The following is a 14369-nucleotide window of genomic DNA, read 5'->3' on the forward strand; positions in this document are numbered from 1 at the left end:
CTTACAAGCTTTCAAGAGGGCACAGAGGAAGGCAGAATCCAGAGGGCGTAGAGGAAGGTAGAATCTCCACTGAGTAGTATCCAATCTGTCTAGGCAGGGCTGATGAAAGGAAATTCACATAAGTCTCTTGCGATACAATAGTGAATATTGTTATCAGGACTGATTGTGAGGGTTGGAAATGTAAAGGTAGACATTTTGTAGCAAGGAGGGGAGTGATTAACTTTGCAGTCTAGGAGCGGAGGTCCCTGGGACCATCAAAGGAGGAGAGCGGAGAGTGGTACTCTACCCAGAGAAGCAGTGACATCAGAGATGGCGGCAGAGATGATGACGTGGATAGATGGAGCAGCTGGGAACTTTAGACCCGGAGAGGGAGAGGGGCTGTGTGCCTACAACCTGGGGGCAGGCTTGCAGGGTATACCCTTTGGTTGGTTGATGATGCACGGAGGGGATTGTAACCATGGCAATGAAACGATATACAATAGGATGAATTAAAAACAATGTCCTCCCATGTAAACTATCACATAATTCACAATAAACATTTTTTAAAAAAGGATATATCCCAGAAACCCAAATTCTTGGGACAAGCTTACAATCAATAAAAAAATAAAAACAATAAAAAGAAACAAAACAAAACAGTATCAGAGTCATTCTTGCTGTATCACAAGTGTCTCTGATTTTCCAAAATCCTTCCCCACCAATCACACCACATCCACAGAAGAAAATGCTGTAGGCATGAGAACGAGGCTTTATTTAGACAGGAGTCAAACAGTTGTATGGAACACACACTTTGATAACTTTTAAACCTTTCACTCTAAAGAGATCAAAAACTTTTCAGAAGTTCAAGTTGAAGCCCAGAATTGTTTAACAAATCATACAAAGTCACAGGCCGAAAAATAGGAATCTAGAGGACTGAGCATTAATTCTGAGGGTGGACAGCATCCTGTTATAATGTACTCTATCCAGAATTGAATACCTAATTTAGGCAAGAAGATTTAAACTAGTTTTAAATTATGAAAGTAATTCATTAGTGGCCTTCTTTATACAAATTATTTAATATGTAGATAGTATATGAGTGCATTCTTTAAAAATCTTTCTTTTAAGAATTAGAATATTAATGTGCCTTTTGTTTAAATTATTATATATTCCTGAGTATTTTTGTGTACACACCCTAAAAACAAAACAAAACAAAAAACAGAGGGAATGGAAGAAAATACTGTGTTATGATGATGAACGGAGGAAACTGCAATCATTGCAATGAAACAATGAGTGTAAAACCGATGTTCTCCCATGTAAGCTATCACTCAATTCACACAAAAAAGAATTAGAATATTATAAGTAAGTCTTATAATATTCCCTATTAAGTTGTTAAGTGCCGTCGAGTCGGTTCCGACCCATAGTGACCCTGTACAGGGTTTCCGAGGGTGTAAATCTTTACGGGAGTAGAAAGCCTCATCTTTCTCCCGCGGAGCGCGCTGGTAGTTTCGAACCGCTGACCTTAAGGTTCGCAGCCCGATTCGTAACCACTACGCTACCAGAGCTCCTCAATATTCCCTATAATCAACACTTATTTTCTATCTGGAATGTTTCCTTACAAATCTCTTATTAAAAGAATCACGCACACACATGCTCATAAAATATATAGTTCATTGTACATGTGTTTTTATATATGGTATCACTAAACCATTTATTTTTTGAGACTTACTATGCTGATGTTATAACCAAATAATATTTTTAAATAGACAGGTGGCAGTTCTGGTCTCCCCCAAACCTTTCACTATGCTACTATCAAAGAAGGATATTGGGTAGATGGTTTAAGGGTCTGACCCAGAAGCCACAATCTTAAATGCCGGCAGAGGTGAGGCAGATAAGACAAATGTCTGAATCAGGATGAATGACAGCTGATACTTACGCCTTCAGTAGCAGGGGTGCAATAGGGAGTGGTGTGGACCACGGCAAACTACAAAGAGACAAAAGAAGGTGGCAGCTACGTAACACCAGCCAATTATTGTTACGGGGTCTTATTGTTTCAGAGAAGCAGAAAACAATATCTGTTCTTTCAAGTAAAACAAAACAAAACAAGCTCTTGATTTTTAAGTGTTGGCCATTTAAAATTCATAGTAAAAAAGGAAAAAAGAAAGACTCAGGCTGACATTCAGCTGGTCACATTGAGAGCTGAATTTGGACCATACAGTTGGCACCTCTGGTTTACCTTCCTATATTATTTATGCCATAACAATTGTATTAATGAGACATTCTTAGAGGAATGAATATGTAAAGCACAGACACTTTTTCAAAGGTATTGGTTCTCTCTCTATATATGGAGTCCTGATGTGACGCTGCAAAGTCCTGTTGTGGACTGCAAAGTCATTTGAACCACAAGGTCGGTGGTTCAAGCTCACCAGCTACTCCTTGGAAACCCTATACAGGGTCGCTATGGGTCGGAATCGACTCGATGGCACTTAACAACAACATATATATATAAACAATAACCCAGGCAATTCTAGCTATTCTATTTCTTCCATTTCCATTTTAGAATAAGATTTTGGAAAGGTTTAGGACAAGATTTATCCATTATATTACTTTTTCTCCTTCCCATTTCCTAGGTATTTTCAATTTTATCAGAAAAATGTCAAATTGCCTTATATTGAAAACATATTGGTTGCTACACTTCATGTTTTCTAAGTGAGGGAAGATGCCTCAGATTTACTCAGGAGACACTGGCTCATGGTTACAGGGAAGAGGAATTCTTCTGAGGTTCCTTGTGACAAATGCCAGACCAAGGTTCACCATGAACCATCTGAGGGGGAAAATGCAGACCTTGAATCTGCCCAATCCAAGACCAAACATTATAAGGACCCATGATGGAAGTGAAGATCTTTGCTGAACTAAGGGCAAGAATCAGCCTCTGTCTACCCTGATCTTCTTCACAAGGGAAAGGCATGTCGTCACACAATACTTGTTTAAGACATAGGGCATTTAATCACCAACCATTGCCACCACACTCCACTTGGAGATTTAGAACTGACCATAGCGGTCACGTGTACACAAACAACTTCTTATCTGTAAAAGTCAAGTCCATTTCCTACCTACAGTGGTTTAGGAGGAGAAACTCAAGAGAAAAATTAGCAACTATCAGCTGTTTGGTGGGAGAAAGATGAAGCATTCTGCTCCTGTAAATGTTTACAGTCTCGGAAACCCTACATAGGGTCACTATGAGTCGGAACTGACTCCACAGCACATAACCACCACCACCAGGAATGGATTTCTGAGACAGATATATCAACGACACATATGTATGAGAGGACTGCAGAAAGTTCACACAATGGAATTGAGCTAATGGAATTTTCCCATACACTTTTGGAAGCTCCCTCATATGAATGATACATGAGTGCTAAAAAAAAAAAATCATCATTGATGAGTTCCCATTGAATAAACTTAACATTTCAAAAATTCAACTAGTGCTGGGCTTCAGACGCATGGAGAAGTTTATGAAGAGAACCATCCTACCTTGAAAATGAAATCCGCCATTAGGGGTCCTGCAATCTTAAAGGTTTGTCTCTCTGACCCCCTCTGAAATTCAACTGTTGTGTTTTCTACAACAAAAACTCCAGGGCTGTTAAAGCTGTGTTCTCCTTTGCTTCCTTGAAGTGTTTTTGATTCAATAACTAAAATAAAAATAAAATTCAGATAGGATAAATAGCTAAAACACATTTTGATTTCAAAAGACATTTTGCAAATACAATGCCAGCATCTGATATCAGAATTTCTACTCTGTTTAGTAAATATGGATTCATATGGATGGAACAGAATGATAAGATTTTTAGTTGTCCAGATAAAGAAGCTAACAAAAGCATTAGGACCAATTATTGTTGTTAAGTGCTATTAAGTCAATGCCAACTCACAGCGACCCTGTGTAGGGTTTCTGAGGCTGTAAATCTTTGAGGGAGTAGAAAGCCTCATCTTTCTCCCAAAGAGCAGCTGGTGGTCTCAAATCACCAGCCTTGTGGTTTTCAGGTCAGTGCTTATCATATGCAGCTACCCCACTTCCAAGGCTCAACTGTTGTTGTTGTTGTGAAGTGCTGTCGAGTAGGTTCCAACTCATAGCAACCCTGTATACGGTTTCCTAGGGCTGGCTGGTAAGTTTGAACCACTGACCTTTGAACCACACCAGGACTCCAAGGCTCAAATAGGCCTACACAATTCTTTGGTGCCATTTCTGCTATCAGAAAAAGAATCAAACTTGTGTTTGATTATACTAGGGGGCTTCAAACAGTTCATGAAAACTGGAATGAAAAGATAATGAAATTAATCCATGAACATTTTGAAGCCCTCTCTAGCATGTTTCATGATGTAGCTATTACTGAGAATAAAGTTACATTACTCACTTGATCATATGCTGAGAAGACTTTGTGAAGCTAACTTTTATTTAAACAAAACCAGAGCAAATTACTAATTTGTTTGTTATCCTTTTTATTTTGAAATAATTATAGATTCACAAGAAGTTGCAAAAAGAATATAGAAAAGTCCATGCATTTGGTTTCCCACAATGGCTACATCTTCAGTAACTATAGCACAATATCAAAACCAAGAAAATGACATTGGTAAAATTCTGGTGTATAATAGTGTAATGACCGTTTAATCACGTACCATTATAATCAAGAGACACTCACTACAAAGATCTCCCCTGTGGAACCCCTTTACTCAGATTTGTGTTTATATGAATAGGAAGTACTTTTAGATCTGCTATGGAAAGATGAGTCCTGGTGTGGCACTGTGGATTTGAATGGCAAGGTCGGTGGTTCAGGCTTACCAGTCACTCCTTGAAACCCTATACAGAGGCACTATGGGTAGGAACCAACTCGATGGCACTTAAAAACAACAACAAAAACAGAAAAATGTGTACTTAACAGTTGCTTTCCATACTAGACACCTGGGTTTGAGTCCTTGTCACTGTATAACCACCACAACTTTGCCAGTGGAGGCTTGTTTATTTATTGCTATGATACTGATCAGATTTCAGTGGAGCTTCCAGATTAACCCAGACTAGGATGAAAGGCTTGGCAATAGGCTTCTAAAGTCCAGAGAAGGAAAACACTATGGGTTACAGCAGTCCAATCCCAAACAGATCAAGGGCATAGTGTGGGACCAGACAGCGTTCCTTCTGCTGTGTGGGTGTCAGTCTAAGTGATGGACTGATTCAAAGGCACTTGGACCAAAGTGACATTTTCACTTTATGTGGATGGTTTGTTTTTCCCCTCTTTCATGAATTGTTACCATATTTAGTGGACCTGATCTGAAGCTGATAGAGCAGTAAAAACAAGCCAAGATTGTGAGTAAGAGCACCTACATTTCTGGACCCAGCTCTACCTCGAACTCGCTGCTGTGCATTTTCATTTCCTCATTTCTAAAGTAAGGGGTCAGAGCAGACAACCTCACTTGTCTTTTCTGCTTTGCAACTTCTATTTGGGTCAGTGGTAGTGTATTGCTCTTTAATGATCTTCAGCAAAGAACACAGTGGCACCAGAACCCTATTCAGATTGAAATGTAAACATGAGAAGCAGATAGAACACAACAGGATGGTCTGGCATCAGGAGCTGTGATCCCATACCCTTGGGTTGATTGCTTTTATCTGTTGGATTTTCTCTCTGCCCCTGAAGCAGCTGGAGGAATTCAAGCACACTGGACAGACTATATAACAGGCATTTGGAGACACCCCTGATTATCCCTGACAGGCAAGCTGGGAAACTTTCTGGGAAAATTCAAAGGCTGAACATGAGCTATTTGATCTGGAGGAGTCATTAGCGGTCAGAGAATAATGCTGGCCACTTTCAGGCACACAAAACCCCAACCACTTTGGCCCTGGTCTCCATGACCGCACTAGATTTTTGGAAAGTGTGAGATTAAGTTCATTTCCTAGTTCCAATGAAGATATAAAGTTGAGTGTTTTAAAGTGAGTTATTAGTAAAATTGAGATGCGAAACTAGAGATAGGAGAAGGGACCCAACTGGATGCTTTGTGGCCTCTAGAATGAAGCAGAAAAAAGCAATGAGCAGGAGGGGAACATCAAACTGCAAAATGAAGTTGAACAAATCTATCCGCAGGAAAGCATGAAAAAAACATCCAGTTTCTAGACTGAGATTTACACTGAAATGACTAGATTAAATGTAAAGAATATGCAATGAATTATAACGCTGTGTTGGGGTGTGACTGCTTTACCACTGTGCTAACCTTGTGGATCACTGCTTTCCAAGTTTCATAGGGATGCAGAGTTGGGGTAGCAAATCGCTGGAAAGACAATCTAGCAGGAGGGGAAGGCCAGTAGCTATGAAATCCATCACTGAAAGAAGGTCAGAGTTTCTGTTTGTTTGGTTTGGGTATTTCTTTCAAATGTCAGGTCTATCCCATTATTTTAGCACTGTCCAAAATCATCAGTGACAAGGATACTAAAGTACAAGTAGCAAAATCAGTTTTCAAACCACTTTTATCCAAAGCACTATTCTCCTCCATGGAACTATATGCTTATTGTAAAATATCTCTTTTCCAATTATTTCAAAAGGCTTCCAGTTCTCTAGGTCCAAACCACAGGCTGTATAGGTAGAATGTGGAAAACAGGTGCTCTGACCCCAGTGTGTAAATGAGGAAAGAGTCAAAAGTAGGTGAATAAAGAGAGTTGAAGTCATTTGATCAAAGTAGAGTATATGAATGAGGCAGACGCCAATGCAGTTCTACAAAAGCTGTGATTTGTATCATTGGTAAACTTGCTGCTCCTTAATGCTGTGCCTCTGTACATAAATATCAGCAAAGGAGCGAGTGTTGTTTCCAGTCAACAATTCAGATGTGTTAGTCTGTGAACCATCTTTAATGAAGTTTTAAAAAACGATTTCTAGCATTTCCATGTATTTAGAGTGGTAGGACGCAATGAGTAATTCAGGTCTCAAGAGAGCTGTAGCAATTTCATTCTCAGAGCTCTCGTGCCTGCTCTGTAGTTTCTGCAGCAAGGTGGCTGGTGCTGGATGCAGACCCCAGGAAGTACAATGAAGGGAAGGAGTGTGGCCCTCTTTCCCTGCTGCATACTGTCTGCTCTGACTTCCTTCTCCTCTTCAGGCTTAATATTGGGGAGAGACAAAGAGATGACCCATGACCTCAAAAAGGTGATAAAGAGGCTCTCATAATCTTCATCACTGAAGTCTTCAGCGAAGCCTTGGCATATTTTGATGCCAACCAGTTATTTTTGAAAGAAGCGATGTATGGAAACATGATACATTCCTCTCATTGAAGGGCTTTCAATTGAGAAGTATTCAAATCCAAACATTTTCTCAGAAGAAGATAGAGAGATAGTTGCCAGTGGGTGGACGCTGACTCACTGTGACCTTCGGTATGCATTCAACAGAACAAAATGTTGCCCAGTCCGCCAAGCCTGTTTGAGCCCCCAGTGCAGCTACCGTGTCACCTCATCTCATCAAGGGTTTCCCTCTCCCTCACTGACCCTCTACTTCACCAAGCATGATGTCCTCCTTCAGATCCCTACTGACCAAAGAAAGAAAATTGACAATGTTCTGCTGTGATTCATAAGCTTTACATTGGCTACCTTTTAGAAATAGGTCTTCAAGCCTTTCTTTCTAGTCTATCTTAGTCTGGAAGTTCCCCTGAAACTTGTCCACTACTGACAACCCTAATACCAGTGGCATAGCTTCCAGCATTACAGCAACACCCAAGTCACCACAGTAGGACCAATTATAAACAGGTGATGTTCAAATGTGGGAATCATCTTAAAGAGGTCTTCTTACATTTTAAGGCCATAAATATTTCCTTAGACAAACATGTAATTAACACTTGTTGTTGTTGTTGTTGTTCTTAGGTGCCATCGAGTTGGTACTGACTCATAGTGACTTTATGCACAGCAGAACAAAACACTGCCCGATCCTGGGCCAACCTCACTACTGTTGCCACGCTTGAGTCCACTGATGCTGCCACTTGGCCAATCCATCTTGTTGGGGATCTTTCTCTTTTTCTCTGACCCTACACCTTACCAAACATGATATCCTTCTCCAGCGACTAGTCCCTCCTGACAATATGTGCGAAGTATGAGAGACGAAGTTTGGCCATCCTGGCCTCCAAGAAGCACTGGCTGCACTTCTTCCAACACAGATCTGTTGGTTCTTTTGGCAACCCATGCACTTGCAATACTCTCCTCCAACACCATAACTCAAATGCATCGATTCTTCTACGGTCTTCCTTATTCACTGTCCAGCTTTCGCATGCATATGAGGTTATTGAAAATACCATAGCTTGGGTCTGACACACCTTAGTCCTCAAGCTGACATCTTTGCTCTTCAACACTTTAAAAAGGTCTTGTGCAGCAGACTTGCTTAATGCAATACATTGTTTGATTTATTGACTCCTGCTTCCATGAGTGTTGATAGTTGATCCAAGAAGAATGAAGTCCTTGGCAACTTCAATCTAAATTAGCACAGCTGATTTAGTTATAAATATTTCAAAAAATATGCTAAGGGAAGAGACGTATATACCTTTATGTTATATGTACACTTGATTCAACATCAGGTTCCTTTGGTTTGTCATTATGTGTAATAGCCATGTTGATATATGGTCATCAGACAGAATTTAGAAGACAAAAAAAAAATCAAACAAACAACTCTTCCAACTGATAATGGAAGTTTTCAGTTGATGGCATCTTTTTTTTTTTTTTTTTCCATTTACTGCAAGTCAAACATTTAATGCTGAAATCACACGACAATAAAATCCTTTCCCCAAAGATTCTTCTGTATATATTTTTGAAGACATTCCCTGCAGGGAAATTTAGGACTATGTGCTCACTATGTCAGGGCCAGACCTAAGATGGGGTTGAAAATTTATGATTGAAATACCCTTAGGTCTTTTGTAAAATTTCGTAGTTGAATTCCAGTCCATAGCAAAGACACTAGGTAGAGCAATAATGTTCCTAGGTGTTTTGAATGTTCTTGAAAATACTGCCATTTGGAAGGATGGTAGTTAATGTGGCTCTTAAAAGAATAATTTATTATTACAAAATAAGCTTATTGGCTGTTAGCTTCAGATATATATCTTTGTTACAACTAAGGATTTTTCAAAAACAGCTATATAAATCAAGAAAAGACTTTCAATACTTAGATGTTCAGAAATATTAACTAAGCCAGTTCCATTCATCAACAAGTAGAACTTTCAGAAACATTTCCAGAGCCAAATGTGCGATTGGTCAGAAGGGAAATTCTTCCAATCAACAGATCGGTCACTTTTGGAGAAATGGGAATTTTTTTTAGCTCTGGGCATGGAAGGGAACCAGTCTGGAGTAAACAGTTACATTTAATACACATATAAATGAGTGTTTTCCTTCAATATACCATCTGTTTGCTTCTGCTTTGAGAATGTATAAAACCGTTTTTAGAGCTGAATTTTTAGCAATAGCTTTTAGTATCATACAGATTACACATCAAAATCAGGCCCAGATACTTGACATTTTTGTTTTGTTTGTTTGTTTTCTTAAACATCTTTATTGAGATATAATTTACATACCATAAAATTAACCTATTTAAAGTATACGATTAATGGTGTTTTGCATATTCACATGGTTGTACAATCATCACAATGATCTAAGTTAGAATCCCAAAAAGAAACCCAGTTCTTTTTAGCACTCCTCCCCATCCCCCACTCCCCTGAACCTATGACCATGTCAGCCATTAATCTACTTTCTGTCTCTAAGGATTTACCTACTCTGGAGATTTCACACAAATAAGGTCATACAATATATGCCTTCTTTCATTTAACATAATGTTCTCAAGGCTCATCCATCTTTTAGTATGTTTACCACTTCACATTTTTTTATTGCTGACTATGACCTCATGGTATGTATAAGTCACATTTCATTTATCCATACCATCAACTGATGGACATTCCAGTTGCTACTTCTTTGGGGCTTTGAAGAATAATATAGAAAAATAATGCATCCTGAGCAAGTGGGATTCATACCAGCTATATATATGAGGAAGGTTCAACATCACAAAAACAATCAGTGCAATCTACCACGTAAACAAAACAAAGGAAAAGAACCACATGGTCATATCATATCAAGTGATGTGTTTAACAAAATCGAATGCCCAGTCATTATAGAAATGCTCAACAAAATAGGAAAGGAAAGGATATTTCTCAACATAATTAAGAGTATATACACAAAACCAGCAACCAACATTATCCTCAGCAGAGAGAAGTTGGAAATCTCCTCCTTGCAAATGGCAACAAGATAAGGATGCCCTTTATCACCACTTCTACTCAATAGTGGAGTCCTGGCGTGGTGCTGTGGGTTAATGTGCTGGACTGCAAAGGCAGTTTGAATTGCAAGGTCAATGGTACAAGTTCACTAGCTGCTCCTCAGAAACCCTATACAGGGTCGCTATGGGTTGGAACTGACTCAAAGGCACTTAACAACAACAATTCAATATCACAGTGTAATTTCTAACCAGAGAAAGAAAGAAAGGAAACTAAAAGGCATTTAAATTAGCAAAAAAGAAGTAAAACTATCTCTAATTGCAGATGACACGTCATTTTATACACAGAAAATTCCAGAAACTCAACAATAAAAGTACTGGAACAGAAAGATTCAGCAAAGTAGCAGGATACAGAACAACATATGAAAATGAGTTATAGATTCCGCTACACCAACAGAGAGAAATGTAAATCAGGAAAACAATATCATACACACTAATTATCCAACTGAGTCCTGGTGTGGCGCTGTAGGGTAAGCACTAAACTGCAAGGTTGATTTGAACCACAAGGTGGCGGTTCAAACCCACCAGCCACTCCTTGGAAATCTCTTATGAGGTCACTATGAGTCAGAACCGAATGGACGGCACTTAACAGCAACAGGTGACGTGTCATTGCTATTGTTTTTTGCAGTCGAGTTGGTTTCAATTTATAGCAACCCTGAATAGGGCTGGTGGTTTTGAACTGCTGACCTTTCAGTCAGTAGTCCAGTGCTAACAGACAGTGCCACACCAGGGCTCACAAAAAATGATGCAATTGAAAATAATCTAATCAGAGACACAAAATACCTAAATAGAGAAAACTACAAAATATTATTATAAGAAACCAAAAGACAACAATATAAATGGAAGAAAAATGGAACAAAACTTAAAATTATAAAAAACAAATAAGAAGACCAGGTTTACTGGTCAGAAAGAGACTGTAGAAACCCAAGACTATGGACCAGGACCAGCCTTCAGGTCTGGAACAGAATTTACCCTTGAGGCCCAATTTTCAGCCAAGCAGTAGACAGTCGACCACTCAAGATCTAAAGGGCAACATTTACCTAAGGACAAAGTTGACAACAGAGAGAAAAGACTGGAATGGAAATAGGAACTAGAAGGAGGAAGTTGGATAATTGTTGTTGCATGGTTTTTGCTGTTGTTAGGTGCCACGGAGTCAGCACCGATTCATAGCAACCCTCTATGCACAACAGAATGAAACACTGCCTGATCCCACGCCATCCTCACAATCGTTGCTAAGCCTGGATCTATTGCTGCCACTACTGTGCCAATCCACTTCGTTGGGTTTTTTTCTCTGTTCCCTAACCCTCCATTTTACTAACCATGGTATCTTTCTCCAGGGACTGGTCCTTTCTGATAATATGTCCGAAGTATAAGACATAAGTCTGACCATCCTGGCTTCCAAGGCGCATTCTGGCTGTACTTCTTCCAATACATATTTGTTTGTTCTTTTGACAGTCCATGGTAGTTTTACTATTCTTCTCCAACATCACAACTCAAATGCATCAATTCTATGGTCTTCCTTATTCATTGTCCATGGCTTGGGTCAGGAGCACCTTAGTCCTCAGACTGACATCTTTGCTCTTCAATACTTTAAAGAAGTCTTGGCATCAATGCAATACATCGTCTGATTTCTTGACTGCTGCTTCCATGAGTGTTGTTGGCTGATCCAGATAAAATGAAGTGTTTGACAGCTTCAATCTTTTCTTCATTTATATGGATGTTTGTCTTTTGGTCCAGTGGTGAGGATTTTTGTGTTCTATACATAGTGATTACAAATCGGGTTGCTAACCTCAGGGTCAGCAGTTCGAAACAATCAACTGTTCCATGGGACAAAGATGAGGCTTTCTGCTCTTGTGAAGATTTACAGCCTTGGAAACCCTGTACAGGGTTACTATGAGTTGGAACCGACTCCACGGCACATAACAACAACAACAACATACGTTAACATGCAACCCATACTGAAAACTGTAGTATTAGATCTTCATCAGTAAGTATTTTAAGTCTTATTTGCTTTCAGCAAGCAAGGTTGTATCATCTGCATGTCACAAGTTGCTACTAAATCTTCCTCCAATCGTGATGCCATGTTTTTACTCATACAATCCAGCTTCTTGGATTATTTGCTCATTTTACAGATTGAATAAATATGGTAGAAGAATACAATACTGGCGTACACCTTTCCTAATTTTAAACCATTCATTGTTCCTTTGCTCTGTTTGATCAACTGCTTCTTGGTCTGTGCACAGATTCCTCATGAGCACAATTAAGTGTTCTGGAATACTCATTTTGCACAATGCTGTCCATAGCTTGTCAAGATCCACACAATCAAAATCTTTTGTGTAGTCAATAAACCACAGGTAAACATTTTTCTGGTATTCTCTGATTTCAGCCAAGATCCACATGATGTCAGCAATGATATCCCTAGTTTGACATCCTCTTGAAATTCTGGAAGTTCTTTGTCAATGTATGGTTGAAGCCATATTTGAATTATTGTTAGCACGATTTTACATGTATGCGATACTAATGATATTGTCCCATGATTTCTGCATTCTGTTGGGTCACCTCTCTATGGAATGGGCACAAATCTTTCAGTCAGCTGACTACGTAGTTGTCTTCCAAATATCTTGGCATAGATGAGTGAGTGTCTCCCGTGCAGCACCAATTTGTTGAAAGATTTCAATTAGTATTCCATCTATTCCTGGTGCCTTGCTTTCTGTCAATGCTATCAGTGCACCTTGGACTTCATCCTTCAGGATCATTGGCTCTTGATCATATACTACCTCTTGAAATGGTTAAACATTGACCATTTCTTTTTGGTACAGTAACTCTGTGTATTCATTCCACCGTCTTTTGATGCTTTCTGTATCATTCAATATTTTGCCCATAGAATCCTTCAATATTTCAAGTTAAGACTTGAGTTTTTTTCTTCAGTTCCCTCAGCTTGGCAAATGCTGAGTGTGCTCTTCCTCTTTGGTTTTATAATTCCAGGTCTTTGTGCATTTCGTTATAATATTTGAGTTTGTCTCCTCAAGCTGAACTTTGAAACTTTCTGTTCAGTTTTTTACCTCATTTCTTCCATTTGCTTCAGCATTTCTATGCTGGAGAGCAAGTTTCAGAGTCATTTCTGACATCCATTTTGGTCCTTTCCTTCTTTCTTGTCTTCTTAATGACTTTTTGTTTTCTTCCATTATGATGTCATCCCACAACTCTTCTGGTCTTCAATCTTTAGTGTGTAATGATTCAAATATGTTCTTCAGGTGATCTCTAAATTCAGGTGGGATATATTCTAGGTCATATTTTGACTCATGTGGATTTGTTTTCATTTTCTTCAGCTTCATCCTGAACTTGCAAAAGAGTAATTGATGATCTATTCCACAGTCTGTCCCTGGCCTTGTTTTGACTGATGCTGTGGAGCTTTTTCACCGTCTCTTTCCACAGATGTAGTCAATTTAGTTTCTGTGTATTTCATTTGGTGAGGTCTATGTGTATAGTCATTTTTTATGTTATTTAAAAAGGTATTCACAATGAAGAAGTCATTGGTCTTGAAAATTCTACCATGTGGTTTCCAGTATCATTTCTGTCATCCACACCATATTTTACAACAACTGGTCCTTCCTGTTTGTTTCCGACCTTTGCATTCCAATCTCTAGTAATTATCCAAACATCTTGATTGCATTTTTGATCAAATTCAGACTGAAGAAAGTTGATGGAATTCTTCAATTTCATCATCAATGAAATTAGTGGTTGGTGCATAAATCTGAGTAACACTGGTATCAACAGGTCTTCACTGTGGGCATATGGATATTATTCTGTGACCAACAGCGTTATACTTAAAGACCTATCTTGATACGTTCTTTTTAATGATGAATGCAATGCCATTCCTCTTTATTATTCCCAGCATAGTAAACCCTGTGATTTTTAGATTCAAAACATCCAATACCAGTCCATTTAATCTCACTAATGCTTAACATATCGATTTTATTTTGACAATTTGCAATTTTCCTAGATTCATACTTTATGCATTCCATCTTCTGATTATTAATGGATGTTTGCAGCTGTTTCTCTTCATTTTGC

General features: G+C 38.9%; 1 protein-coding gene across 1 annotated transcript in view; it reads right to left on the reverse strand.

The window, feature by feature from the left end:
- ADAMTSL3 (ADAMTS-like 3) overlaps nucleotides 1–14369 on the reverse strand; it is a 465021-nt gene that overhangs the window by 229062 nt on the left and 221590 nt on the right. The window contains exon 8 of the mRNA XM_006870947.1: nucleotides 3508–3665. Within this exon, the coding sequence (XP_006871009.1) occupies nucleotides 3508–3665 (158 nt within the window). The remainder of the gene's footprint in view (nucleotides 1–3507; nucleotides 3666–14369) is intronic.

Source organism: Chrysochloris asiatica, unplaced genomic scaffold, assembly GCF_000296735.1.
Source record: "Chrysochloris asiatica unplaced genomic scaffold, ChrAsi1.0 scaffold00156, whole genome shotgun sequence".
NCBI lineage: Eukaryota > Metazoa > Chordata > Mammalia > Afrosoricida > Chrysochloridae > Chrysochloris > Chrysochloris asiatica.